The following is a 27,996-nucleotide window of genomic DNA, read 5'->3' as shown; positions in this document are numbered from 1 at the left end:
TCAGTTTCACTTTACATTTTATTTACAACTCTTTACAGTACAGGCTTCGTATAAAACATTAGTTGAGGGGGAGAGTAAGTGCAGGCAGGATATACAAGAAAAAGGAGGGAGCACACACACCCCTTTTGACACAGAGTGCAATGAATTATTGCAAAGAAGGTGAGCAGGGTGATAAGGCATGTTGAACTCCAGAGGCAGCAGCCAGCACAATGCAGCCAAGGCAAGACGCCAAGCAAGCAGATTGGCACAAACAGCAATAGAAGTAGCAGTGGCAGTGAAAAGCACTAGTGGTTCCTATAGCTGGATTACCTTCCTTTCTCAGCACCGAGGAAAAACTGGCTTGAGCGCTCACCTGCAAACATCTGGCTGCCTCTTTAACCCTCATAACACCCCACCTGATTTGTTTCTACAACATCCTCTCTCAACCCCCTGTGTAACTCAGTCCTTGCTTTTTCCACTTGCATCATGTGCAAATTGACAAGCACTTAATTCTTACCCCATAACTGACTGGTTGTACAAGTAGGTATTTGCACATCCAGCTGTGCACCTGCAGGTACATGGTCTGTTCCACTATAAAGCACCGACTGCATGAACTGTATATTTGGCGTTTCCAAGTATTGGCAAAATACAAAATGTGGAGCTCTATGGTGCTATACACAAAACTAGGGGCATTTTAGGAAGCCCTGGGGCAGGAAGAGGAAGGAGAGAGAGAGTGTGTGTGTGTATGTGTGTGTAGCTTTTGAGACTGTGTGCAGGCTTGGCAGGAGGTGGTGCTAGTTCTGAGCCACAGAAGTGGTCCAAGGTTGTTTTAAGTGGCCGATTGAGATCCTGTGCAGCAGAGCCACTGTGGGTAGGCAACATGCAGGAATGGAGCCCCAGAGGCTCTTGCCAAACCCAAGTGGCAGTGCTGAAGCCCACTTTCTCAACAGGACAAATGGGCAACACCAGGCTGGCACCTTGCAGCCCATGGCCCATGCCACAGGATAAAGCCCAGAGCTACAAGGCTCTCTATATGTGTCCTGTGGCACTTTAAAGACTTCATTCATTATGGCATCAGCTTTTGGGGACTAGAAATCCACTTTGTCAGATGCAGTGGTCCACTAGTCCATGAAAGCTTAAGTTGGGGTGCCTTTCACAGTTCTCATCATTCCTGTCCATTAGCCATGCTGGATAGGGCTGATGGGAGTTGTGGTCTACCACTCCCAGAGGACACCATGTTGTCTGCCTCTGGCTTATACCATAATAAATTGCATCCTCAGAGAGCCACAGGGTCTTAGATGTCTTTGCTGCATGCACTCGGAAGACCGAATGGTTCACTGGTGGACTGGTGTAGCGGCCATTGCTAGAGAGGAATTTAGCTCATCCCAGCCTGGTCTCACACTGTTGAACATTCAAAGGCAGATCTGTCATCATCCCTGGCAGAAATAAGAGCAGACCAGAGACGGCAGAAGTGCTGCTTTCCAGGTTGAATAAAACCAATCCAGGGAAAAGACAAAAGGGTAGGAGAAGCAAGACCCTTTTCTATCCACCTGTCAAAGATAAATTGATCCACTCCCCATTCCGCTAGCCGCACTCGATAGTCTCAGGCCCCATCTGCACTATACATATGAAACAGCATCATACCGCTTTAAATAATTATGGCTTCTCCTAAAGGACCCTGAGAAGTGTAGCTTGTCAAGGGTGCTGAGAGGTATAAGACGACCTGTATTCCCCCAGCTACAGTTCCCATAATTCCCTGCAAAGGATTGTTAAACAATGCTGGGAATTGTGGCTCTGTGAGGGGAATAGGAGTCTCTTCAGAACTCTAAGTACACTTAACAAACTACATGCTCCAGGATTCCTTGGGGGAAGCCAATACTATTTCAAGTAGTATCATAGTGCTTTAAATGTATAGTGCTGATAAGCTAATTTGGCATATTAGGGATGTGGATTTTGCATCTACAGCCTCTGTTTTTGGGGTGTTTCCAGGGTTTGGAAATTAGCTATCAAGGGAAGATGAGCTCAGGATGCCATGGCCAATTTACATGTGCTGGCCACCACGGCAGCAGGCTTGACAGGGAAGGTGGTTGAAAGACTCGGGGGCAGCCCTGCATATCCCAATCTCCTCTCTCCAAATTCTCTTAAGGGCAGCAGCAAGACTAGCCTAGGCCTGGCATGGGCTTTCATTCTGTCCTCACAGGGAGAGCTCCTTTGTCCACCTCTGTTTTCTATTTTCAAGGCAATCCTGAATGGAGTGGGGGAACGGGACATGTGGAAATAGACTGCTCATCTTATCAGCCTTTGGAGAGCCAGAGTCCTGTTCTGCACGAGGAGACATTGGCAGCAGGATCCTGCCACACACAGCTGATACTATTGTCGGTGCCTGGCTCATCCCTAGCAGCCATGCAACACCACCACCCCCCCAACTGTAGTCCTGGCAGCCACACAAAACCCACTGTGTGGGAAGTGTTCAGCCTTTGTCTAAATGATTACAAAAATTAGGCATTTTATTATTTGCTGTAGAAAACAAAACACATTAATTCATGGAAGGGGGATCGGGGGAGAGACACATTAAGTCATGGGGGACAAAATACCCCCTGCCTCCTAAACCCAAAGAGCCCAAAGAAAACAAGGATTAGAAAACAGACAATGATCGTCTGAACACATTTTTAAAAGCACCTCCTGCTGCTTGGTGCTGGGAGGGAGCAGATAATCAAGACATCACTGAGAAGGGGAGGCGGGGAAAGAAACAGCTTGGAGGAAGATATTGGAAAGCAGCAGACAGGTCATGGCACGATGGGCCTGCTTCCCATAAGACTAGAAGCTGCACAGGTAAGACATCTCAGAGAGAGCTTCTCTTGCTAGTATAACTGAGAGGGCAGAGCCCTCAAGGGAACAAGGTCATCCTCTGGGGTGGCTGCCTCTGGGATTTCTAGGTCGCATTTTCAGCAACGGAGATGGCCAGGCTTCCAAACACTGGAATTATCCTGCCCCAAATCAGTCTTTCTTACAATCCAAAAAAGGTGGGTGGGTGGGTGGGAAGACTTCAGCAAAGTCCTCATTTGCCAAGCAGGGGCCTTCCCAGACCGAACGTAGCCCATGGACCACAGCAGCTGATCGACAGATATAAATATAGTGTCTCTATAAGGTTATGTATATATGTACACACGCACGCAGGCCAGGCAGGGGATGTTCATGGGAGGCTGGGATGGAGGGAAAGGAGGAGATGGGCTGGACAGAGAAGCAAGGAAGCCAGGAGGCAACAAGTCCAGACAAAGCCAGCTGAAGATTCCTTGGCCTGAGAGCACCTGCATCCTCCTTGCTGGGGGCTGGGGAATACAGAGGATCAAAGAATGAAGGTTGGGTGCAGAGGGCAGGGGGGTTGTGGAGGAGACCAGCAGCAGAGGTGGGTCATTTAAATGGAAGGGATGTAAAGGGACTGGGTCTTGCGGCTCCTGCACGGGGTGGTGTTCAGGATGTCCATGCTCTTGCGGCTGGAGCTGACGACATCCGTGACGAACCCGGAACAGTCGCTGCAAACATCCTTGAGCACAGAGCCATGCGCATAGATGTATGGGAATTCCTCCTCCACGCTGCGCCAGCGCGTGCCCTGCAAGGAGCTGGAAAGGCAAGTGGGGAGGGGGCAGAGGGGGATCCGTCACAAACGCTCCAAGAGAGACAACTAAGCCTGGTTACTGACAGCCCCCTGGCTCAGCTGGGATGACGACGACGTAGCGGTTAGAACACTGGGCTGGCAGGCAGGATAAGGGTTCAAATCCCCACTCAGGCATGAAGTGCACTGCCTAGCCTACCTCTCAGCCTAGTCTACCTCACAGGGTTGTTTGTGAGGATAAAATGGGAAGGGGGAGAGCCACATAGTGCCCCAATTTGAGCTCCCTGGAGGAAAGGTGAGTGATGATGATAATATTGATGACAATTATTATTAGGTGAATTTGTGCTAAGGCAATAGTTCCATTGGCATAATCATTTCCAATTTCATGGTGGAATAAACTCTGCTCTCCTCCCATCATGCACTATTCTGGTGGTTCTTTCAACTCCCCATAGCTATTTCTGGAGGAGGAGATTGGAAGGAATGCCCAGTTGCACTAGTGGGACTCTCTGTGCTGGCTCCCACTAGTGCAACTATTTAGTTCAGTCCTTTAATACGGTAGTAGTAGTAGTAGTAACTCATTTCTAAAGCCACCTGAATCCCATCTTGCAAACAACACCAACCTCCTCAGCTTTCAAATGTCTGCATGGTTTCAAGAAGACAGAGTGATGGTACCAGCTCCACTCTACGCAGAGCTTTGCTGCTCAGCTGTATGAACTCTCAGCCCCCTGTAGCTCAAGTAAGACTTCTGCAAACAAGCTTACCCCCACAAAGAGTAGAAGACTTCTTTAAAAGAAAACTAATCCAGTCTTTTGTGGTGTATTTATAGAATTATGAGCACACAAGTGCCCTGGGAGAAACTTTGCCACCTTATATCCTTCTTGGACCTGGCTAAGAACACATAACATTTGCAATGGCAAATTTCTCTCTCAAAGCATTTGCAACAAAGCAAGGCCCAGGGGCGTAGGAAGATAGGGGCGGTGGGGGCGGTGCGCCCTGAGCGACGCGATCCCAGGGGTGCCATCGCCACTGCCCGCCCCGCCCCAAAACGCTCGCCCCGCCCCAGCGCACGCCACGTCACGGTGCACGTCACGGCGCCCCCCCGCCCCAAACGCGTACCATGTCATTGCGCACGGCGCCCCCCGCCCCCAAAACACACGCGTCACTGGGGGCAGCGCGCCTGCTCTCCGCCCCCAGTGGTGGAGCATGAAGCTCCGCCGCTGGCAAGGCGTGTTGTCTCCAATCCTGGATGACAGAGGAATGAGGGTAGTAAAAAAGTTGCACTGTTCTATTTATGGCCCTTACCTCCACCAGGAATCACACAAAGCACAGTGCCTTCATGAACGAACTGGGGGGGGAGAGAGAGAGAGATGCAGAGAGTGTGCGGGGGTCCTACTTACTGGAAAGCCTCCCTCCTCCGGAATGGAGGTGCCTTTGTACCCAATGAGCCTGGCAGGGTCTCAAAGCCCAGGGCATAGACAGGGATATGGGCAAGCTTCTTTGAAGGCATCTTGATCTAGGAGGACATAAGAAAGGTTCTCAGTAAAGGTGAAGAGCAGAAGCACTGGACATCACTGCCATGACAGGGAGTCATCACCACAGCAAGGGCCTGCACTGTATCCCACTGTATTGGGAAGGAGATGTCTATTGTAGGTCAGGGATAGGGGACCTGTTTTCAATCTACAGCTCCCATCATTCTTAGCCATGGATAATACTGGCTGGGGATGAAGGGAGTTCAATGACACCTGGATGGCCCTTATCTGGTGTAGATCTTCAAAAGATGGGAGAAAACCATCTTCTGAGCCACAACTGGGCTCCCCTTTTGCTCTTGCACCAAGGGGCATATTCATGTCATGGGCAGAGCCAAAGGTCTCTTACCTTTAGACTACAGGAGCTGCAGACAGACCTAAAACCAAAAAGGGGAAACCAACATCAGATCAAAGGAAGGAGCCCCTTCAGCAGCCATCAACCAACAACACTCCTGGGCCTTGACCACACAAACAGAGCTTGCTCACCTCTTGCAGAACAGGCAAGTCGGGGGCCAGGAAAACAGAGCAAACTTGGTTTTACAGCAGCAGCAGATCTGAGAGGGGAGAGGGGGGGGTGGAAAGGAGACACTTGAGCTTCCAAGCTGACTATTGTTCAACACAAGAGGCCCCTGCTCAGCAGCACACACACACACCCCATCCCGATTCCTCCAACTCTCACCTTCCCTTTCTTCAGGCTGCTGTACAGCTCCTTGCTCTGCAAGAACTTCTCCATCTCTGCTTTCACCAACACCCGCCGCACATTGATCATCTCCTCCACAGTGAGTGCCAGGCTCTCCACAGGGTGGCTGAACTCCTGCTGTAGAGAGGAGCGAACAGAAGGACATAGGAGCCACTTTTGACCACCAGGCTGTTGGTCCAACTAGCCCAGCATTGTTCACTCTGACCAGCAGCAATTCTCCCAAGTCTTTCTTCCCCTGCTATCTCCTTTTTAACAGGAGAGCAAAACTTGGATCTGCACCTATTACTTCAGCGGAAGAGCCCTTAAATCGGGGGTGGCTCTAAGTATATTACGCTGTTCTTTAAATTGTTTCCAACAATTTGGAAAAATGGGAACCAGAGAAAACTGAAACAGACAGATCTTTCCATCCCCCATGGAATTCAGACCACCCACTGGGGTGTTGATAAGGCTGTGGAGGAAAGGGGCTCAGGCCCCAAACCCTTTTCCTGGTTGCCACAAGCATTTTGGTGGTGTAATGTTAATTGGAGGAATAAATTATTTTAAGATGACTTTCTCTCTCAATGATTTGGGGCTAACGAATGAACTAAATGAAGGGGACTATCTGGAGCAGTGTCGGTAAGGAAATTAATTAAAGGCAGATGAATTTAAGAGGAACCAATTTGGGACTGTCTGGGGTGGGAGGAAAAGGAAGAACTTATTTTGAGTGATCTGGAGCAGAGATATTGTCTGGTTTGCCTTTTGTGGCATATTTAATTTGTAAATCTGTATCTATACATATAAATTGGCATATTTTTGGCAAATCTGAGTCTCTGAGCCCATGCTCCAAACCTTACAGGTACCTAGCAGTTCTCCCTTCCTTCCACCTAGGCCATTCATTCTATGCAAGTTTTCTTCCAGGTTATGATAACATCTCAACTTACTGCACGTTTAGGGCATGCCAGACTAAGAGCGGGACAGGGAACAGATGCTCCTTCCCTGCCCAGCCTCACATCAAGAGGCTGGGAGTTCACCCAGTGCACAGGAACACCACACTCCATGAGAGTTTGGTTCATGCCGGATACTTACCAGCCACAAATATTTCAAGTTGACATCTGGGGCAGTACTGGAACCAGCCTCCGACTTCTCGTCCACGGAGCTGAGGACGCCATGCTTGGGGGGGAAAGGACTGGCACCACAGGGAGCCTGCTGGTAGCTGGCTGGAACCGAACCTGGAGGAGAACGACAGAATGCCAACAAGACCAGAGTCAGTGCCATCTTGATATATGTGCACGTTGAGAGACAGACAGAGACAGACTTGCCCATTTCCTCCACACTGGTCAGTGTGGGACTCACACTATTTTAGTGCAGAGCTGCTGGGTCTCTTAGGTTGCAAACACCCCATGCATTTAACCAACTTAGAACCAGAGTGTCAGTGTGTGGAGAGTTAGGAAGAAAGGCTTGGGTGGAGTTGGAAAGCAGGGGGGGGAGGGGAGTGCACTTGCCCGTATTTTCCATGCCGGTCCATGCAGGGCTCTCGGTACCTGAGCGGGGTCTCGGTTCAGACCCACTAGGTCCCAAATACTCTGAGTCAGGCTGGCCATCGCAGCTTTCGCTCTGAAACTGGGCCAAGTCTCGCTCTGAGAAGGAGCGGTCACGCTTCAGGGGCATCAGTGGACCTGGTTCCTGTACAGCCTCAGAGCTTGGAGAGTCTTCCTCCTGCAGAGAAATGGGAGCAGGAATAGGTGTATTCATCGATGCAAGAGGTTGCACTTGAGGGAATGGCTTTTGAGCCCAAGAACATCAGAAAATCTCTGCAGCAGCTGGGTCAGGCTGGGCATCTACTCCAGTATCTGCTCTTACAGTACCCAATCAAAGGAGAAGCCCACAAGCAGGACAGGAGAACAACAACACTCTCAAGTTTGTCATCCCAGAGACTGGCAGAGATGGGTGAATCTGCCCATTTCAGTTTTCTAATTTTTCCGCATATATGCAGCAGTTTGTGTTTTTTAAATTATATATTTTTTATCCTCTTGAAAAACCAGCATTTCCGTGTGCCTTTCCTTTTGTATGCCATTTTGACAAATATGTACACTTTTCCAAGCAATTCTCTCTAACACAATGCATTTTTGTATGTTATGTATTGCAATGCTTGCATCCCCTTCATATATGCATGACTGTTTGGCTGGAGAACTGCATTGCAAAATTTGTAGCAGTGCAAATTTAAAAGGGTAATTATTTCGGTTCAGGAAGTGTGCATTAGGTAACTTCTCGTGAAAATGCCAACAAAATCTAATCTATCCTCCATCCCTAGTGCCAACTGGCAACATCAGGCAATGCAGTTGAAGGCTGATTCCACACGCACCACCACAAAGTGCATCCCCACCATTGCCAGGCACCTCCGGGTGCCATGTGCAGTACAAGGCAACATGGTGGCTGGGACCAAGGAGCAATAGGGTGGAAAAATGTCTCCATTGCAGCCCAGCATCAGGCTAAAGCAGCGTTTCTCAACCACTGTTCCGCGGCACACTACTGTGCCGCGAGACGGTGGCTGCTGTGCCGCAACGTGAGGCAACGAGAAGGGCGATTTGCGGCCGCCAATAGGCAGCGCTGACCCGCCGGAAAGGAAGCCGGCTGGGTCAGTCTGGAGGGCACGAGGGCGCGAAGGGTGTTCCTCCGTCATCTCCTCGCGCTCGCTCCCTGAGCGAGGCAGCGCTTCATGGCCGAGGCCGCCTCCTCGCGCTCTCCCCGCGCGCTCAATGGAGAAGGCAGCGGCGCAGGGCGGCGGGGACTCTGGAGCAGCAGCAGCCCCGTCCAGCGGCGGCAGTAACAGCAGCAGCCGCAGCAGCAGCCGCCCCACCTCGGCGGGCTCCTCGCCGTCCTCCTCCGCCAGCCGGGGAGGGCTCTCGGGCTGCCAAGGAGCAGCGGTGGCGGCGGCTACACCAGCGGGGAGGCCGGAGGGAGGCGGCGGTGGCGGCAGCAGCAGCAGCCCCAGCTCAGCCGCGGCCAGCCCAGGAGGGAGCGGGGGGCTGGCGGCAGGCAGGACGACGGAGGCGGTGCTCGAGGGCTCTCTCAGCAAGTACACCAACCTCATCCTCCCTATTCCTCAGTCCCCCACCCATTCCCAACCCCCAGGATTTGCCCCGTCTTTTAATGGTGGTGTGCCGTGTGATTTTTTTGACGGAACAAGTGTGCCGTGGCCCAAAAAAGGTTGAGAAACACTGGGCTAAAGAACTCTTCTTCCTGAAGGTGTCAAGAGAGGCAAAAGGCTTGGTTCTCACCTCCGAGGTCAACATCTCCTCCATCTCTGCCAACGTGGGAGCCTTTAGCAAGACCCTAGGCCTCTGGCGCTGGGGCAGGGCATTGGCGTCAGAGACATCTGAGAGGTTGATGCAGGAAGTTGAGGTCACATTGCTGGAGCAGGCATCCAGGATGCAGGGGAGGGACCCAAACCCTGGAAGAGGAGAAGAACAAGGATGGCAGCACCATGAGGGCCCAGTAGGAGCACAACAACTTCTAGAGTTGTGGCCATCTAAATCAGGGGTCAACAAACTTTTTCAGCAGGGGGCTGGTCCACTCAGGGCCGGCTCTAAGGCAAGGCTGGGTGGCGCAATGCGCCAGGGTGCCGGGCCGCCGGGGGGGCGGGCGGCGGTGCCACGATGCTGTGCCTGCAGCAGACAGCCGCACTGCGAAACGGGGTGGGGTGGGGAGGGATATTCGCACCACGGCGCCAGATACGCTTAAGACGGCCCTGGGTCCACTGTCCCTCAGACCTTGGGGGGGGCTATATTTTGGGGAAAAAATGAACGAATTCCTATGCCCCACAAATAACCCAGAGATGCATTTTAAATAAAAGGACACATTCTACTCATGCAAAAACATGCTGATTCCCCAACCGTCCGCGGGCTGGATTTAGAAGGTGATTGGGCCACATCCAGCCCCCAGGCCTTAGTTTGGGAACCCCTGATCTAAATCCTATTCAGAAAAGACCCAATGAAATTAATGTGCCCAATTTATTTATATCCTACCTCTCCACCCAAAGAAGCCCAGGGAGGAAAGCAGCAAGTGATGAAACATCTTTAAAATGTCCATTACTTTCACTGGATCTACTCTGAGTAGGACGAACATTGGATACAGCCCCTTTCTATCTATAAATTGCTGGACATATTGAATATTTTGATATTGCTTCTTCTTTTTATTAAAAAAATACATTTGGGGTACATTTGGTATTTAACCAAATCCTATTTAGAATACTAGATAACCTATTGAAATTACTTAGTCATGTCCATTACTCTGAGCAGGACTAGCATTGAGTACCACCTTTGGAATACACTGGGAGCATAACTGACATTTCTTCTCTCACTGGAGAGTGTTTTGTGTAACTAACTCTACTTCCTTAACCTCGTGCCCTCCGTATGTTTTGGCTGATCCAAGACATTCAGACAGCTTCAAAGACATCTTCCATCAGTCCCAGTAACCGCTGGTTCCACAAAACGGAATCTCTTCAGTTGTTCCAGGTTCTTGGATCACCTTGACATTTCTGAGATTTGCACTGTGAGTTCGGAGTTTCCCAGTGGACCCAATAACTTAGGTCCCAACTTTTGCCCCTCCCATTTCCCATGTAGTTTCTGGACCCAGCATCAAAATGTGAATGACAGAGCAGAGCGGCATACAAATACCTTATACAAATATGGCCCGAACAGCCCCTTCTACTGATGGACATGTTGCACACTAGCATTAAGGATTCCCCGTAGCCTTTCTCATCATCACAGGCTTACCTTTCTGATTCTGGTGCCGTGATGCCACAGGTCGGAGCTTCCTTTCCTGCTTGATCTCCTCCAGGATTTTCTCATGGAGCGTCCTCTGTTTCTGAGGAATGGGGCGCAGCCTCCGTTCCGAAGCCTGCAGCCAGGTCGGGAGGGCAGTTTTTCACTTTCAGAAGGGCTATATACTGTAGTTAATTGCCACCTTCCTTATTAAGGATCCCTAAGGCACATTGATCCCACAAAACTAAGGTGACAGAGTGACCAAGATACAGCAACTGCACAACAAGTTCCACATGTCCAAATATAACCCCCATTGGTCAAGTTGCAGGGCACATGCTCAGCTTACAGAAGGGGCCCAGGATCAAGCCCTAGCATAGCCAGTTGAGACAGAGGGGGCAAACTGCCCATCCCCATAGGCATTCATTTGCCTGCCCAACCTGAGACACCTTGTGATTTTGCCAGTGGCAGTCACACGGCAGTGGCAAGAAAAAAGTAAATAAAGTTTCACAGGAGGATTCTCTTTTCCTGCACAGCACAGTCCCCCTAAGAAGAAAACACTGGAGGGACCCAGAGTGTGGTTTAAGATGCCCATTCTTCTCTTGCAGACACTGTGTAGATACACCTTAGGTGGGCCATGCCCACCTTGACCACACTCCTTATTGGCATGAGGTTCTCAAAGGGTTTCCCAATACCGTAGTTGAGCCACCCACAAATTAGATGGAGATTGCAAAACAGCGGGTAAATAACCAGGAAATAACCTGCCAATCTGCTAGGCTAGGGAATCAGTAGCCTCTTAAGTTCATAATGTTTGGTTCCCTGGATCCAAAAGCAAACCCCTGTCAGACTACAGGGCCAACCCACAACTAGGGGCAGGGGGCTTCTTCCTAAGAATAACCTTTTCCACCTACCTGTCTCAGGGGTGGCCGAGATCTTATGAAGTCAAGGATAAGCTCATTCGCATCCTTCTTCACCTTGGGAGGAATGTCGCCGTCCACCTGGTAGATGCCCCAAAGAAGAAGAATTAGCAGCTGGATGCTATCCAAGTGTCCCTCTTTCCCAGCACCTGTCCAGTCCCCAGTTTTGCCTTTGGTGAATGCCTTAAGAAGCATTGAAAGTGTGAGCTGCTACATGTGTGATCCTACCAGTTTTAGCTCCCTCCCGAGAGGGTCTCTGGAAATATTTCCAAGCATGATGGATGGACTCGGTCTATGGCCCAGGCATGGGCAGACTTGAGGTTTGTGGGAATTCCCCCTGTTAGTGGGTCCATCAGGGGGAACCAAAACAGGTGGCACAGGGGGCAGAGCCAGTTACCTGCTGAATCCCAGGAGCCACACACTGGGAAGGCGCTTCCGAACAACCTGTTTATTGAGCATTCAACCTGATTTGTTTGAGGGGAGGTTAGATGGCACTGATGTCAAAGCAAGTGTTATCCCACTCTTTCCAGGGCATTCCCCTGTCACTTTACACAGTCCAGCAGGACCAGGCTTTGGGAGGTGCAGGCAGGGGTAGAGACAAAAAGGGCCCCTATTGCTGAAGCTATCAAAATAGCCAGGGACACCCACCCACCCACCCTCCTCACTCACCATGACCTTGCGGAGCTTATAGTTGCGGGCCCGGATGTCCTGCATCAGCATCTCGAAGGGTGTCAGCTGGTACTCAGTGGGCAAGGGGTTGAACTGCTTCTCCTGGACCTTCTTGAGCTTGACTCCATTGCGGAGCTCCCTCATTAGCTGGACCCACAGCCGAGCCTGCAGCAGGCAGAGAAATATCAGTCGCTGACGAGAAATGGCTTGGCATAAACCTCGTGCCCTATCCTACCCCAGAAAGAGCCTCTGCAATCCATCTTTGGGTCCACCTTGGGGAACTCTCTCTAAGGCCGTTGTGCCACATAGCCCTAGCATACACACATACACACACACACACACACACGCCCCATACATTCCCTCCTTGCAATCTTCCCCAATTTGGACCAGGTGAAGCTAGAGTAGCAATCAATGCCACACCTAGCAGGACCAGTATGCAGGGTGCCTCTCCTGACAGCCCCAGGACTATTCCAAGGAAAAGAAACGGAAGTTCATTGGCCAACTTTGAAGCTCTTGCCATGGTTAGCCCACTGGGGCTAGCCTAGAGCCACCAGCCATTTATCCAGGTGACACTCCCCCACCCCACCCCACCCCACCCCACCCCATCACTCTGTACCCAGTCTGTGTTCTTCAGGTTGTCTAGATCTGCAGCTGATCGGTCCTTCAGCTTCTCGTCCTCATCCTTCAGCTTCGTCAGCATCTGCACACCACAAGGCAACAAAAACAGGCTAGCTTTTCCTTCTGCACAGGCCACTCAGCCATCTCCCCAGAGAGTGTCACCAATGAGAGTGGCAGTAGAATACAGGCTCTTTGACCAACAGCCCAGGGGAACTTGTTAGTTTTCCTAGATTCTGTCAGGATGTGAAATCTACTGAGATCCACCACCCAAAAAGACACTAATTGCCCTAGGGCCATATTTTTGGCATTCTATAGCCACCAAGCTGCTTTACTGAGACACGATCGTACAAACAGTTATTTCCACTTAACAAATCTGCAATGTGTTTTTGTCAGCTCCCACTAGAGAAACCCACATCATATTTCTACTGCAGACAGATGGAACAGGCAGAGGGCATGGTTATCAAACGAATAGCTGAACAAGGCATTTATTAACCACAATTCCTCTAACATGTTAATAATAACTCCCACTGGGCTGATGGGAGCTAGGCATCTAACAGCAACTGACAGACACACATCCCTGACTTAAGGACAGTGGCTGTGAAGAGCTGTGTTACATTTCATCCCCAGGAAGGGCAGGCATGGCCAGACTTCACCCCTCCAGAGAAACAAAAATGTGCCAGGAGGAATTCTGGGTTTCCATAAAATCGTTTCCTAGAGTAGCTTCTGAACTGTTTGGCTGGAGAGTTATTAATTAGCAACAAGTTAATTAGCATTAATAGGTTTCCACCCATGAGATAAGCCCAGAAGAATGTCACTTATTATTTTGTGCTGGATGAGCTAGGTGACAGCATTGCCTGCCTGCCCTCCTTTATTCCTCCCAGGAGACAGGTGATGTCTCTTTGCGGGTGTGTCATTTAGAACCTTTGGAATGAGAGGAATGCAAATTGCTGCTCCGCCCATTCCCAGAAGAAAAGCTTCCCTGAGATTCTAGGAGGGCAGCTCAGTAGGCTAGAGGTTGCTGCTGATCAGAGATACTGGCCAGGAGGAGGTGCTGTTGCTGCTGGCTTTTTGCAACAGTCCAGTGAGGCTATACAAGGAAACAGCTGAAGGAAGTAGGGAAGGTGCCTAATTCTCATGGAAGGACCTTTGTTGACACAACTGGGATGGGCTGCATGCGAGAGACCAGGAACTGGGTAGAGAAGGAAGGACAAGTGGTGCATCAGGATGTGGCCCAATGCCTACTCTCTCCATCTCTCCGCCCTCCCCTGGAATTCTTGGAAAGTCTGCACAAGGTGGGAAATGTCACTGTTCATTAATCAGCAAGCTTAGTGACTAAGGCTGTGTACACAACATACTGTACATTTAAAGCACAGTTCCCCTACCCAACCAAAGAATCCTGGGAGCTGTAGTTTGTTAAGGGTGCTGGGAATTATAGTTCTCTGAGGGATAAACTACAGTTTCCAGGATTATTTGGACAGGGGGTCTTCCCCAGCCCAGGTGCCGTTAACTACTCAGCTACCTCTTTGTGCTCCAGCCCAGATCTCAGCTTCCCTTCTCTGATACCACAGGATCACCATCCCTATCTACCCTGTTCTGCAACTGCCACCAGAACATCTCCTCTTCCCAGCTTACCCATCACAACTTAGGCAGCCTGCACACAGACCAAGCTGGGACACACAGGTGCCATCACCAGGCTGACAGGCAGAAGGAGCAGCCTCATAAGCTCAATGAGGCGGAAAACAGCCTCTTTAACAACAGCCGCAGCTCTGCAGACAATTTATGCCTCCCCTTCCCAGAGCAACAAGGTCACGGCTTTGCAGATACAGGTGGGTGCAGGGTTTGGAGCATCCTTATCCTTCCTCTAGCTGCTCTGTAGGAAGCTTATCCATGTTGCAGCTTCAGGCAAAAAGCAGCGACGCTGTCATGCATGACGTGCATCTTCCAACAAAGCTGCAATGCTGTCCTGTATGGAGCATGTCCTTAACTCCAATCAAGCTAAAGGCTTGTAGTTTGCCGTTTGCCACAAATCTTCCTTTCCTCCCTTGACTCTCCCTTTCTCTGTTTTCCCCACTGCATTTTAAAAACTGTTAGTTCCTTGCAGGCAGAGGCATGTCATTGTGTAACTCTCCAAGCTGCCATGTGAATAGTAGGGATGCAAGAGGGCTATGTCCTCACAAGCAGCACTGCTTCCTTTCTGCTGCAGTTTGTTTTCCACCGAAAACGGCATTATGGGTTTCACTGTTGGTGGTAGCGGGTTTGTGTAAATTATGTAATTAATTACATAAAATATATAAGCTCTGTAGTAGTCACATTATTCCAGCCCATTCATCTCAGTGCAAAAGAAATGCAATGTAAATTGGGGTGCGGGAGAGTAATCGACTATGCATCATTTGTGGACTGGAAATGCCGGTAGTGAACATAGACTCTATGCAATAGATTGATTTCCATTCCGGGCATGGGACGAACAAGAGAACACCAGCCATTTCCACTCCTGTTTCTGTTTCCAACAGAAATCTCTGACACCCCTAGCAAGCAGACAATATATCATGAGCATACGCATGCTCCTTCTTGGGGCCAAGCAGCACTGATGCTGCAATGAATGCCCTCCCATCAATGCCCATGTGGCAAGAGTAACACAGCCCACTTGCAATGCTCACCTCCTTGGCATCACGAATCTTGGCCAGAAAAGCCTTCAGTTCAACCGTCTCCAGGAAGAGGGCTCTGCAGACAGCCTGGTAGTGGGCCTCAGCTTCCTGGGGCTGGGTGAGGCGCATAGCACATAGCCGCATGGCTTGGCTGAAGGTGGACACGGCCCTCAGGGTGCCCTCTGCCACGGCCTCCTCTTCCTCCTCCTGCCCGCCATAGCCTTCGTCTGCCGTGGCACAGCCACTGTCCTCTGAATCGCTGTTGGCCATCAAGTCAATAAGTCGCTCCAGTTCAGGGCTGAGCTCTCGTTCCTCATTCTCATCCAGACCCCAGTCCAGCGCTCGGTAGATCGCAAAGCCAAGCGATTGCACCATCTGCAAGCAAATGGACACAGGTGGTTAAGGCAAAGGGGTTGTTTGCGTGAGATTGTGCCATTAGGATACAAGATTAAGTGATGGCCACCAACTTGAATGGCTTTCATAGCGGATTAGACAAATCAATGGAAGATGTGGCTACATGTAGCAATGTCCTTCCTCCATTGTGGGAGTCAGTAAGGCCCTGTGTACCCGTTGCTGGGAATCACTAGTAAGGAAGAGGGCTGCTGCACTCAGGTCCGGGTTGCAGATTTCACACAAGCATCTGGTTGGCCACTGGGAGAACAGGGATGCTGGACCAAATGGGCCATTGGCCTGATCCAGCAGCAGAGCTCTTATTTTGTTCTTATGGGAACCTCACTTTCAAGGCTGAGGAAGAGAGGCAGAGGTTCAAAGCCTCGGCTGGAACAGGCAGGAGGAGAGAGAGAAGAGCTGCTATTATTTAAGACTGTGGATACCTCTTTCTTCTCGTGTCCTGTTCAACACTTTCCCAGGGATAACTCACCAGATTTGTATCATTGGCACTTTTGAGAAATGGAGTTAAAATCTACAGGAAAGAAAGAAAGAAAGAAAGAAAGAAAGAAAGAAAGAAAGAAAGAAAGAAAGAGCCTTCTGGAATGCCCCTTCTAACAGCAAACGTAGGTGCTGTGTCGACAGGACTGTAGGCAAAAGGGAGCCACTGAGCAACAACAGGAAAGTATCTGCATGCTTGCAGGAAGCCCTGAGGTTTGCAAAGATTTGAAAAAGAATATCCTAAGACATAGGAGCCAACTCCTAGGGATCAAGGTCCTTTCATACACACCCCAATAAAAATTTGAGGGCCCTGGGCCCTGTGCAAAGTTGATGGGCATTGCCATTCGAATGGTGAGTGTGTGCCATATCATGTGATCAATTATGCAGGGGGGGGGGGGCTTACCTGCCCTCCCCAGCAATTTTTTATTCAAGTTAGCACCTCTGCCCTAAGAAGAGGGAGGAACATCCTCTCCCCCCCCAGCAGCTGCATAAGGGCAGTATGAGTGACAGCCAGAGACTGGAGGGTGGGATGGAGGAGTGGCTGAAACTCTGAACAGGAGCACTCCTTTTGAGAGGGAGGATATACTGCAACACTTAGTTGCAGGTATTGTGTTGTATACTGTTCTTGTTCTTACTGTTGGTATTATTGGGGATATCCTTAAATGATTTTTAAAAACAATTCATTTTATTTCCCAAAGAAAGGTGTGCATTTTGCTCCCCCTCCTGTTTTCCTTGCTCTCTGCACCATGAACACCAGGGCTCCATTATCTAGAAGTCAAGGGGAACATGAGCCCCCCACAGGGAACAGGGTTGATGTGAAAAGCCAAGAGCCTCCGAGCAGAAACAGAAGCTGCACTGTTAGCTGGCTTCCTTCCCCTGTGGGAAAGTTGAGTGGGGGGTGGGGGTGGGCAGGCATAGAGGGAGGAGGTGTACATTGATAGGAGAAAAACAAAGACACTGTCATGTCAAGCTGAGCCATGGAGGCCAAGAGGAGGACTTGGGGAAAGAGGGAGAGGGAGACACACATGTTCAGGGTGTGCAAAGAGATAAAAAGGGCCTAAACTCCACCCTTGTAAGATCTCCAAACCAGATCCAGCAGGTGCATGGCACTTGCCAAAGGATCTCCTTTCCTGGCTGCTTTTGGTTCAAGCCAAACTACCCCTGTCTTCCCAGCTACCATTTTGGCCACTTCTAATGGGATCAAGGAGGGACTTGATTTGGCCTGGGACAGCTCATTAAATATAGTTATGCTTCAGCATTTGTGAATTATTCATTGCTTGAGCACCGGTCCCTGGGCTTAGCTACCAAGGCGACAGGCACCCAGGAGAGATGGGCTGATGGTGGAGCTGCAGCTGCTTTGAGTTTGGGAAGTGGGGGGGAGGAAGAGAGTGGAAAGAGCCTCTCCCAAAGGTCTTCTCAGGAGAAGGACACACAGAAATCACTCAGAATCAGAAGGGTTCTGTTTGCACCACTGCAAAGCGCTTTCATTCACATAAAGTTGGAAAGGCATGATAGGAGCTTTTAAAGAAAATGCATGGCCTGCAGAAGACACATTTCTCCCTCTCTCATAATACCAGAAGGTGGGGTCTTTCGCCTGATCCAGCTCCAAAGCTCTTATATTCTTAGCAGTCTGAGGTTTTCTGCACTGATCACTTAAAATCTATGCGGTCCTCCAACTGGCTGAAGGCAGAATGACTTCACCCACATGCTGAGAAAAAGGCTTTTTAGCAGGTCACCAGAATGATCCAATAATGCTGGCTTTCGGGGGCAAGTTTCAGTGACCCCTCATTTCCTAGGAGAGAATCAACATACCTGTGCTTCAGCAGAGGGCGTCAAGGTCAATGGGAGTTCTGCAAGAGGAAAACGACACCATTAAGATTGCTGCCTTTTGGAACCATATCTCATATTGTCAAGTTGTGGTTGCTATATCACCTTGTTGTACACACGCTCTTCCCAACCACAAGAGCCAGGCCAGACTCAAAGGACCTAGATTCACCTGTGCACCTTTGTTGGATTCCAGCCCAGCCTCCTTCCCTTATCAAAGCAGGAGCCCATATTCCCTGCTACTACAGACAAGACAGAAATTCAAAGGGTGCTGTAGACACTGTCCAATGATGCCTACAGGACAGCTTAAGAACCAAGACCAAGGGTAAGAGGTTAATACTTCAATGCATTAAGGGAGGTGGTGCCAAAGCCACAGTTCTCTCAAATAAAATGAATGGCTGGCTCAGCTACAGCACTGGGGTGCTCACAGAAAGCCCAGTCAGCATAATGCATGCAACACTGTACTTGATGCAGGCCAGACTGAACCACACTGACATAAAAACACTCACATCTCTTATGGTCAGAGGGCTACGAGTAGTATTCGCCTTTCCCCACGGCTGCAGTTTCTCTGTCCCAAGCCAAGCTGATTAAAGACTGGGAAACCCTATCCAAGCCAACTAACTGCCCAGTAATGCTTCTTCCTCTCCCCAATCTCTTTAAAACAAAAACTAACTTCCAGTGGCTATTTTTCTGGGGACTTGAGATCTCATCAGTTTCCTCCCCAAGTCTCTTTTCATTGGTCAGACAGGAGAAAAAACCCTCCCTTTTCCTGTTCCTTTAGATCTTTTATGTTTATATATAGTTTTTATTCTATTGGTGTTCAAATGTTTTTAATGACTCTCTCACCCTGCTATGTTTTTAGCTGTTTCTACCAGTATGTTATTTGTAAGCTGCCCTGAGTCCCTGTCAGGGAAAAAGGTGGGGTATAAATAAAGGTATTATAATAATTGCAAACCCCGTTTATTCTTGCTTTACCATCCATGGTCAGGGATAATTATGGCTTGTCATTGTACCAATGATGATTTTCTGTTTTTTACACAAGCACACACTACTGCTTCTCCAAGCCCAAATGTGCCATTTAAGTATTGCCTTCTTCAATCCTGGCTGGCTGGCAGTGAATCATCATGGAGAGCCACACTGGTAAAGAAGGGGTGGTGGAAGTCTGCATGGCTGAAAGCCTCTGTCTGCTGCACCTGTAGATCAGGCTCAAGTGCATACATGAAACATGAACAATCAGGGTTTGCCTGTGAACATTAAAAGAACAGCAGCAGCAGCCTCCTCCACTTCTGCAAGGGACAGGCTGTGAACTCCAAATATCAAGAGGTGGGAGGGGAAGAAGCAAAAATGCGCAAGTGGTGGGAGTTTGGAAAAGAAACAAAACAGAAAAAAGACACATGGCAGCTGGTGCACCAACAGTCAAAAAGGCAACTAAAAGGCTCTCTGGGGCAGAAAGGGCTTTTCCAAGTGCATCTTTGGCAAGACAGAAATTAGCCCTGAAAAGGCAGGCCATTAAATCCACCCACTTGGGGACCATAGTCCTCAGAGAACCTGCCATTTATGAATGCGCAGCCTTATTTTTTTGGGGGGGGGGAGGAAGAGCACTAAATGGAGCAGGTTTTAATTCCCAGACAGGGATAAAGCAGTTAAGCCAGGCTCCCCCTGCTCCACTTTCTATAATTGTCCGCAGTGCTTGAGCGCCACTTTGCTGACATGCCCCCTGCGACCCGAGGGAGCTCAGACCCCCCATTTCCTGCCATTTCCCCAATCAATGAGCCACTTATAGGCTGCCCTCCAGAGAGGTCAGCCTGGCCCACACAAGTGCCTCTTGTCTCCAGTGACACTGAAGGGATGAAGCTCTCCTTCTCTCTTAGCATGTGCAGCAAGCAGAGGTCGAGGATGCCTTCTGTAGGGCTCCCTAATGCTGTTTAGACTGGTTTGGGGTTTGTTTGGTCGCAGGTGGTGGAGGAAGGGTAGTTCTGGTGGTGGTAGTGGTGGCAGCGCTTCTTACAACAACAAAAAGTTGTTTTTACTGTATACTGAAAATGATTGTGAGCCGCTCTGAGGAATATTATGGGCAAAGGTCCAAGGATATAAATCAGAACAATATAACCTATTGTTATTTCTGTTTAAGTGCCTTCCCATCATTTCTCTGTCCAAGAGGTGCTGGGGGAAAGAAGGCTCAAATAAGCCATCTCTGTTTAGAAGTACTTCCATAGCCAACGATCAATGCACTCAAAATTTTGCAGATACTACAACCTCCCCCAAGCTGGTGCCCTCTAAATATTTTGGACAACTCGCATCATGGCTAAGAGGTATTATAGTAAGAAATGGTTGTTCTGGCTGGGGCAGGTGGGAGCTGTAGCCTGAAATACCTGGAGACTATCAGACTGGGGAAGGTTTTCCTACCTCTAGGATGGGGGGGGGAGGCAACATGGTGCCCTCCAGATATGGACTGCACAGGTCCCATCCTCCTTGGGGCTATGGGAATCGTACTCCAAAATATCTGGAGCTGCACCAGATTGGCTGCCTTGCATTGGAAGAAAGCAGAGCATGGCTTCATACAGCCACATGAATGGAGCAAGAGTCCTGTTTTCCATTTATCAGCATGACAACAAGAGCAAAAGCTGTTAAAGAGGCATAACTTGCTAGGGCAGCCGCATCAGCAAAGCACAGTCTAACAGACTCAGCAGATTCTCAGCAACTCCGAGACATTTCAGAGAAATTAAAGCATCTCCTAAACTTTTCCGTAGGCAGCACCACGCAGCAATTCTGTGGCATAAGAACTAAAAAAAAACCCCAGACACACAAAGGAATAAAGTAGCAGCAGCTCAGATTTGCATCCTTGTAAAAGGGGCACAAAGTCAGCTGGTGAATGGATTTGCCCCTCTCTCAGTTCCTAGTATCTCTCATATATCACAATTCACCATTGACTCCAGTCCTTGAAAGAGGAACTGCAGAGGCTAAGCAGGAAATATTTCTCTTTGCATTTGGCATTAAAATGTCCCCAACATGCAAATTCAGTCACTACAGTTTCTCTGTTCGCAGGAGATAGTATGTAAATAGTATATTTAAATTAGGTTGAAGTAGATATAAGCAAGGTTTAGAGCTTTACAGAAGTCTCTGGTGGACAAAGGGGGAAAAGATAAGGGGTGGGGAACCAACCCAGTCATTTGTAACAGAGTTTAGTCTTGCTTCTCAAACTATCTGATGTGGCAGACCAGCAATTCCTACCCCCCACCACAATGTGTCAGGAACCAACACCATATTGGTCCCAGGGGCATCTCACCCAACTTGAGCTGTGATGAGGTTTTCATAGACTGGCAGCTGATGGCTTATGGACTGGCACTATTCTGTGGACCACCACTTTGAGTAGCCTTTTTCTAATGCCCCTATTTCCATTTGCTCCTTACGTGAGCACAATCTGCAGGCATGCCTACATTAGACAGACTGAAAGCACATCTGGATTTCAACAGGAAATCCTCTGGATTTCAGAGGAACTGCTCTCTCAGTATCTCCACACAGAACATGCTGGGGATTGCAGCAGAAAGTGCCACACATCAAGAACACTTCACAAAATTATGTGCTGGTCTTGCACAAGACTCTTCATTCCAGTATTTAATTGCTGCTCTGTTTTGGGGTCGGCTGAGGAAAGCAGGTGGTTGTGTTGTTAATGGTTACAGAGGCCTATTGGGTATTATTATTATTTTATATTGCTACCCAGCAACCTTCACCAAATCAAACTGCAGATTGATACAGCTAAACATTGTTCTTGTGCAAGGGTTCACCATTAAGATTATTTTTTAAATACAGTAATGGGAAAAGTTGCACCCTCCTCAAAAGCACAAGTCTGCATTTTATCTATTGTTAAGCGTGATAACTAAAGGCTGGTTACATTTGGTCTTGCAGACTTCCAGTGGGTTGTTTTTTTTTAGAAGTGCACACAGATGCAAAAATACCTGCAGGTATGCCCAAAAGAGTCAGGACTTATTCATGCTGTGCATAGTTAAAACTATGGAACTTGCTCCCACAAGAGGCAGTGATGTTGTCCACCAGCTTGAATGGCTCTCAAATAGTATTAGACAAATTCATGGAGGAGAGGGTTATCAGAGGATACTAGCCAGGATGTTTATGCTCTGCCTTTGTTTATGTAACAGTTGCTAAAAACCACAGGAGGGGAAGGTGCTCTTTTGCTCAGATCCTGCTTGCAGGTTTTCTGCAGGCATCAGGTTGGCTACTGTGAGAACAGGATGCTGGACTAGATGGGCCCCTGATCTGATCCAGCAGGCCCTTCTTATGTTCAGAACAGAAAAGGTAGAGGAGGGGAGGGGAGGCATGGCAGAGAGGAGGAGCAAAGCAGCTCAGCACAGATACATCCCATCAAGCTCTAGTGTGGATGGGAAATTGTGGGAAGTAATGTGTGACTCAGAAATCAGATCTGAACTTCCCATATATGATTTTTAAGAAGTGTCCTTCTGGAAGCACCCCTAGCTATATAAAGGAAGGTTTTCAGGATACCATGGATGCTGGAAAGGAACATGATAGGAACTGAGCTTCTCTCTACTGCAGCAAAGACTCCTTGCTATATACTGCTACTGTTCATCACCGTGTTCCTTCAGGGGCCATTAAACTGATGCAATTCTTGGCCTCCTCCCCACTAAAACATCAGTGGTGCCTGGGGGCAGAGAGAGAGAGCTCTTGGGCTGGAATTATTTAAATGCACCAAAAGAGTCACCTTCGCTTTGCATCATTGGTTGAAGGTCAAGAAGTCAGTGGCCCTTTAAGTTGCTGCTAACAATCATAGCCTAGGCTATGTATAGCCCAGAACCGGGCAGACCAGTTTTTAAGGCACTCTGTGCAATGCTTCTAAGTAAATATTATCAGAACAAGCAGATCAGCAATAGCTACTCCTGCAAAGACTCCAACGCAACCGGCTGCAGCCCCCGCAAGGACAAAGGCAAAAGGTTCCATTCTGCTTTGTCCCTCCAGGCATCTCTTATTCTTTAAGAGTTTTCATACATGACAAAGAACATCAAAACAGAAAACAATTACCTTCCCCATGCATTCCTTCCAGTATTTCATTCTCTTGGGATGAGCAGGAAAGAGTTAGAATTTTGAAATAGAATTGCTACCTGCCTTTGCAGACACCAGAGAGATGTCAAAACATGTGGGATTGTGAAGTGCTTTCTGGGGGATGAGCACAATGGAAAGGATTTCAGTGAGGATTGGTAAAGTAAAGGTAAATAATAATAATAATAATAATAATAATAATAATAATAATAATAATTTATTATTTGTACCCCGCCCATCTGGCTGGGTCTCCCCAGCCACTCTGGGCGGCTTCCAACAAAGATTAAAAACACATTAAAATGTCACACATTAAAAACTTCCCTAAATAGGGCTGCCTTCAGATGTTTTCTAAATGTCAGGTAGTTGTTTATCTCTTTGACATCTGATGGGAGGGCGTTCCACAGGGCGGGCGCCGCTACCGAGAAGGCTCTCTGCCTGGTTCCCTGTAGCTTTGCTTCTCACAGTGAGGGAACCACCAGAAGGCCCTCAGCGCTGGACTTCAGTGTCCGGGCTGAATGATGGGGGTGGAGACGCTCCTTCAGGTATACTGGGCTGTGGCCGTTTAGGGCTTTCAAGGTCTGCAAAAACACTTTGAACTGTGCTTGGAAACGTACTGGGAGCCAATGTAGATCCTTTAAGACCGGTGTTATATGGTCTCGGCTGCTCCCAGTCACCAATTTAGCTGCCCATTCTGGATTAGCTGTAGTTTCCAGGTCACCTTCAAAGGTAGCCCCATGTATAGCGCATTGCAGTAGTCCAAGCTAGAGATAACTAGAGCATGCACCTGATCACAGGTTGAGGGTTAAGGCAACACTTTCCCCCTTTCCTTCCATGCGCTGCATTCCCCTGACCATTAGGTCCAGTCGTGGACGACTCTGGGTTTGCGGTGCTCATCCCGTTTTACTGGCCGAGGGAGCTGGTCTACAGCTTCCTGGTCATGTGGCCAGCATGACTAAGCCGCTTTCTGGAGAACCAGAGCAGCGCATGGAAACACCGTTTACCTTCCCGCCGGAGTGGTACCTATTTATCTACTTGCACTTTGATGTGCTTTTGAACTGCTAGGTGGGCAGAAGCAGGGACCGAGCAACGGGAGCTCACCCTGTCACGGGGATTTGAACCGCCAACCTTCTGATCAGCAAGCCCTAGGCTCTGTGGTTTAACCCACAACGGCACCTGCGTCCCAAACTGATTCAGATATATGAAGATTAGGACAATAAGGCTGTCAAATTTAGACAACAGGACAGTGGCTTTGAAGTTGAGAACATCTCAATCCTTCACATGTAGGCACATCCTCATTGTTATTTCTTCAGCTGCACAACAGGAAAGTCACACACAAAAGGGAGTTGTGATGGGAGTTGTAGTCTAAAACCTCATCTCAACACCAGCCTGCCCATACTCCAAGACAGAAATTGGGAACCTGTGGTCCTCCAGATGTTGGACTACAGCTCCCATCAGCTCTGATCATTGGTCATGCTGGCTGCTTGGAGTTTAAGTCCCATGACATCTGGAGGACACTACACTAGATACCCCACTCTAAGATCTTCAGCAGAGGCTCTGTCCTTTGGCTGCCCCTTCAGGGTGTGTCAACAGGATGCAGGGGAAAGGGCCTTCTTGCTGGTGGCCTCCTGACTGTGCGCAATGCTCTCCACATGCTTCACTGATGTCATTTCAGTGCTGCCAGTCAAAGCCCCCCCCTCTTTCCCCCTGGGGTTTTTAATTTCCTTTCATGCTGCTTTCATGTCACACACATCCTGTCTATTTTAGTTCTGCTAATAGCTTTCATATTGTGCCGTTTTTGATGCTTTATACGTATTGTAGCTTTCGCATTTGATTCCCAAAACCCTTCAGTGGGTTTCCAGGTACAATGTCTTCTGCAGCTCTTCCTGCCTGCCCCAAGCCTTGAGATGCATGCAAGGGCATAAAAAAGAATGTGTGCGTGCATTAGTTATGTGCATCGCTGGTGGGAATGTCTCCTCTGCTACATTTCAGAGAAGACACAAAGGGAGCAGCTTTGCAGTGATTCAATACACAATTCTCTCATCACCTGCCATGTGGCTGGTGACTGTGAGGTGCTAAGCACCCAAACATTGATGTCCCTGAGGCCACACAGGGCCTGGCTCACCCCTTGGGGCCAGAACACTTCCCTACCTTGGAGACAGATAAGAAGGCGGAATCTATAGCTCTTAAACATCTACACCTGCCTTGCATGGATGTACTAAACGATGAAGGCAAGCAGTGTTTCTCAAGCACTGGATGGCTTGTGTTTATGCTAGCACATGAGAGCACTCAGCAAATTGCAGCAGATTTGTGTTGGCCGTTGGTGTAATTACACACATCATAAACATACCAAGGATGTGAAATGTGTCCTTGGGAGATACTTTGATCTCTTTGCTCACACATGAAAGATAATCCAGGACTTACTACAATCCAGGATCCCCACCCAGTTTGCAGGTGCACGGGGAAGCTTAGACTTTGGACTTGCGTGACAGCAGGCAAGTGGGGGAGGGGTGGGGCAGGGAAGAGATTTGCTTTAAAAGAAAAGCATCCAAATAGGTTGGGTAACACATAATAAAATTATATAATTAATTTGGATAAGGATTTGTTAAAAAGCTGCTATATTAAGGCATGTTATCACAATACGTATAGCTTTAATTTCCGAATAAAAGTGTGTTAAAACTTTTAAAAAGAAAAAAAGAAGTTGTTCTTCTACAGCAACGTGTGGGCGGTCCAAGACGTTTTGCTGCCTGAGATGGCCATGACTGCACCTCCTCGCCCCTGCGTACAAAAGTCAACCAGACTGCCAGCTTTCTTAGATTTCCACAATTGCACTCAAAGGCAGCAGGTTAGTTTAAGCAGGCTGTAAGGGCACACACAGTTCTGTCCACTCCCCACCCACTCCATAGCATTTGCCACCTGAGGTAGTTGCTTCATCTTCCCTCATGTTAGCGCTGGCCCTGGGACAGCCTTGCAGTGCTTAAGGCAGTCACGACATACCTGGTGGGTCTTCCATTAAGAGGCTTGTTTGGTTTGGATTTAAAGCATGATGATATTGTATCTACTTTCCTGCAGTTTAAGTGCCTTTCACCTTCAAGTGGAGACCACACACACACACACACACACACACAATCATTCGATTCATAGAAGTGAAAGCATGTAGAAAACAGTCCCTTCAGCTTACTTAATCTGAACTACTTCTTCTCTGCTTCTCAATTTCCTTTCCAAAGAATTAAGTTTTGTCTGTTTATATGCAAGGATCAGCAGGAACACAAAGGCCAAAATGCACAGAGACCAACTCCTACAGAACAGGGCGTCCTCAAATGCCATCACATCTGACAGATTGATGCCTTTAGGATTCCCTCTGTCTACTTGGGAACAGGCTGCTTTCAGGCTCCAAGAAAACAGCTTTAAGTTAGCACATGGGGAGAGGCTGGCCCCATCCACAATTCACCTCCAGTTCTTTCCTTGAGATATTCAGAACCAACCCAATTGTTAAAACCTTTTGCCCTTCAGAAACAACAAGTCCAGGTTGTTGTTTATTAAAAAGACAGAGAGTCTTTACATGCCCCTTATCTTGCCGAAGCAAGATTTCACTTCCCACCATAACACCTTTTTGTTTACTTCTGGAACACATATCAGGCTCAGAAAGGAAACAAAACAAAACAAAACACCTTTAAATCTACCTCTGCACACCAAAAGTTATTCCCCCCAATATATTTGTTTCCTGCTTAGATGAACTTGGAGGGCTTCACTAGTATATTAGTAGATTCTAAAACAGGAATCACAAAAGCAAATCACCAATGAATACTTCCAGACTTTTTTTTTAAAAAAAAGGAAAGGAGAGAGGAAGGAAAGGAGGGTATTAGCCCGGCAGTTCAGTTGTTGGCTCTTCCCTTGCCAAGGAATCGTCCTCCCCACCCCCACCCCCTGTTATGTCAAGAGCTCTGGACACACCCGCCCACTAGCCTCTCAGGTAGAGACTAGCAGGTGAAGGGGGGTGGCTACGGGACTGCGGGACACAGAGGCCATCTTTGCTCCCCCCCCCCAACCACTTAGCTCTTAGCTAAAAGCTCCCCGCCCTCAAACTTAATTCCTGCGGGCTGAGAAGACGGGGGAGGGGCCGAGCGCTCAGCCGCAGTCCCTGAAGCTTTTTCCCTGGCAGCCCTGCAGAAACCGACGAGAAGGTTGATTTGCCCGAGTCCGGGGGGGGGGGAGCTCTCCTCGCTCCATCCCCGCCGCCGCCCTTGTGGGTCGTTCGGCCCGGCTCCGTAGTGCTGTGCCGCCCGGCTCACGCCCCACTCACCGCTCACGCCGAACTCGCCGCAGGCGGACACGGCGCCGTCCCGGTGCAGGCGGATGTCGGCGGTGTCGCGGATGCGCCCAGCGGGCCCCCAGCGGCGCGCCTCCTGCTCGGGTGCGCCTTCCTCGACGGGGCCGGGCTGCAGCAGCCCGCGGCAGCACTGGAAGCACACGGCCCAGGCCTGCTCCTCGTTGATGGGCTGCTCGTAAGACTTCAGCACCTCCTCCAGGGACAGCTCCGCCGGCTCCCCCGACGGCCGCTCCTCGGACGCCGCCACCGCGGCCCGAGCGCCGCTCCCGCTGCCGCCCTCGGTTCCCGCCGCCGCCGCTGCTGCTCCTGCCGCCGCTCGGGCCATGGCCGCTGCTCCATCATCGGCTCCTCCGGCGAGGCGGGCTGGTTGCCATAACAGCGGCGCTGCTGGGCAGCCTGAGGAAGAGGAGGAGGACAAGGAAGGGGAGGGCTGAGCTGGGCTGGCCGCCGCCACGGCTGCTTTGTCATCCCTCCAGCCCAGCCC

The 27,996-nt window shown here is 49.3% G+C and overlaps 1 protein-coding gene across 2 annotated transcripts; it reads right to left on the bottom strand.

Moving 5' to 3' along the window:
- SPIRE2 (spire type actin nucleation factor 2) lies at positions 1-27,996 on the bottom strand. 2 transcript variants are annotated; one of them, XM_035119858.3, is made up of 15 exons: positions 27,486-27,996; positions 18,107-18,144; positions 15,419-15,781; positions 12,760-12,843; positions 12,144-12,308; positions 11,469-11,555; positions 10,573-10,696; positions 9,076-9,248; positions 7,300-7,513; positions 6,884-7,026; positions 5,798-5,935; positions 5,605-5,672; positions 5,468-5,495; positions 4,990-5,105; positions 1-3,599 (listed from the first exon to the last, which is right to left on the bottom strand). In XM_035119858.3, the coding sequence occupies exons 1-15, from the start codon at positions 27,835-27,837 to the stop codon at positions 3,395-3,397; spliced, it is 2,298 nt and encodes a 765-aa protein (XP_034975749.2). In that variant the 5' UTR covers positions 27,838-27,996; the 3' UTR covers positions 1-3,394. The 2 variants fall into 2 exon arrangements, with proteins under 2 accessions (XP_034975749.2, XP_034975748.2); XM_035119857.3 differs by having other exon boundaries at positions 7,339-7,513; positions 27,486-27,982.

Source organism: Zootoca vivipara, chromosome 6 (assembly GCF_965207765.1).
Source record: "Zootoca vivipara chromosome 6, rZooViv2.hap1.1, whole genome shotgun sequence".
Lineage (NCBI taxonomy): Eukaryota > Metazoa > Chordata > Lepidosauria > Squamata > Lacertidae > Zootoca > Zootoca vivipara.
This window is presented reverse-complemented; position numbering and strand designations above follow the sequence as displayed.

What these genes read in the sequence shown, in the direction of transcription:
- SPIRE2 (XM_035119858.3), bottom strand. Translation starts at nt 27,837, where the DNA reads ATGGCCCGAGCGGCGGCAGGAGCAGCAGCGGCGGCGGCGGGAACCGAG. An exon ending in GACCGGCATGGAAAATACGG is followed by an intron (nt 7,027 to 7,299) that starts GCAAGTGCACTC and finishes GTTCTCCTCCAG; the next exon opens with GTTCGGTTCCAGCCAGCTAC. An exon ending in ACTTGAAATATTTGTGGCTG is followed by an intron (nt 5,936 to 6,883) that starts GTAAGTATCCGG and finishes TCCTCTCTACAG; the next exon opens with CAGGAGTTCAGCCACCCTGT.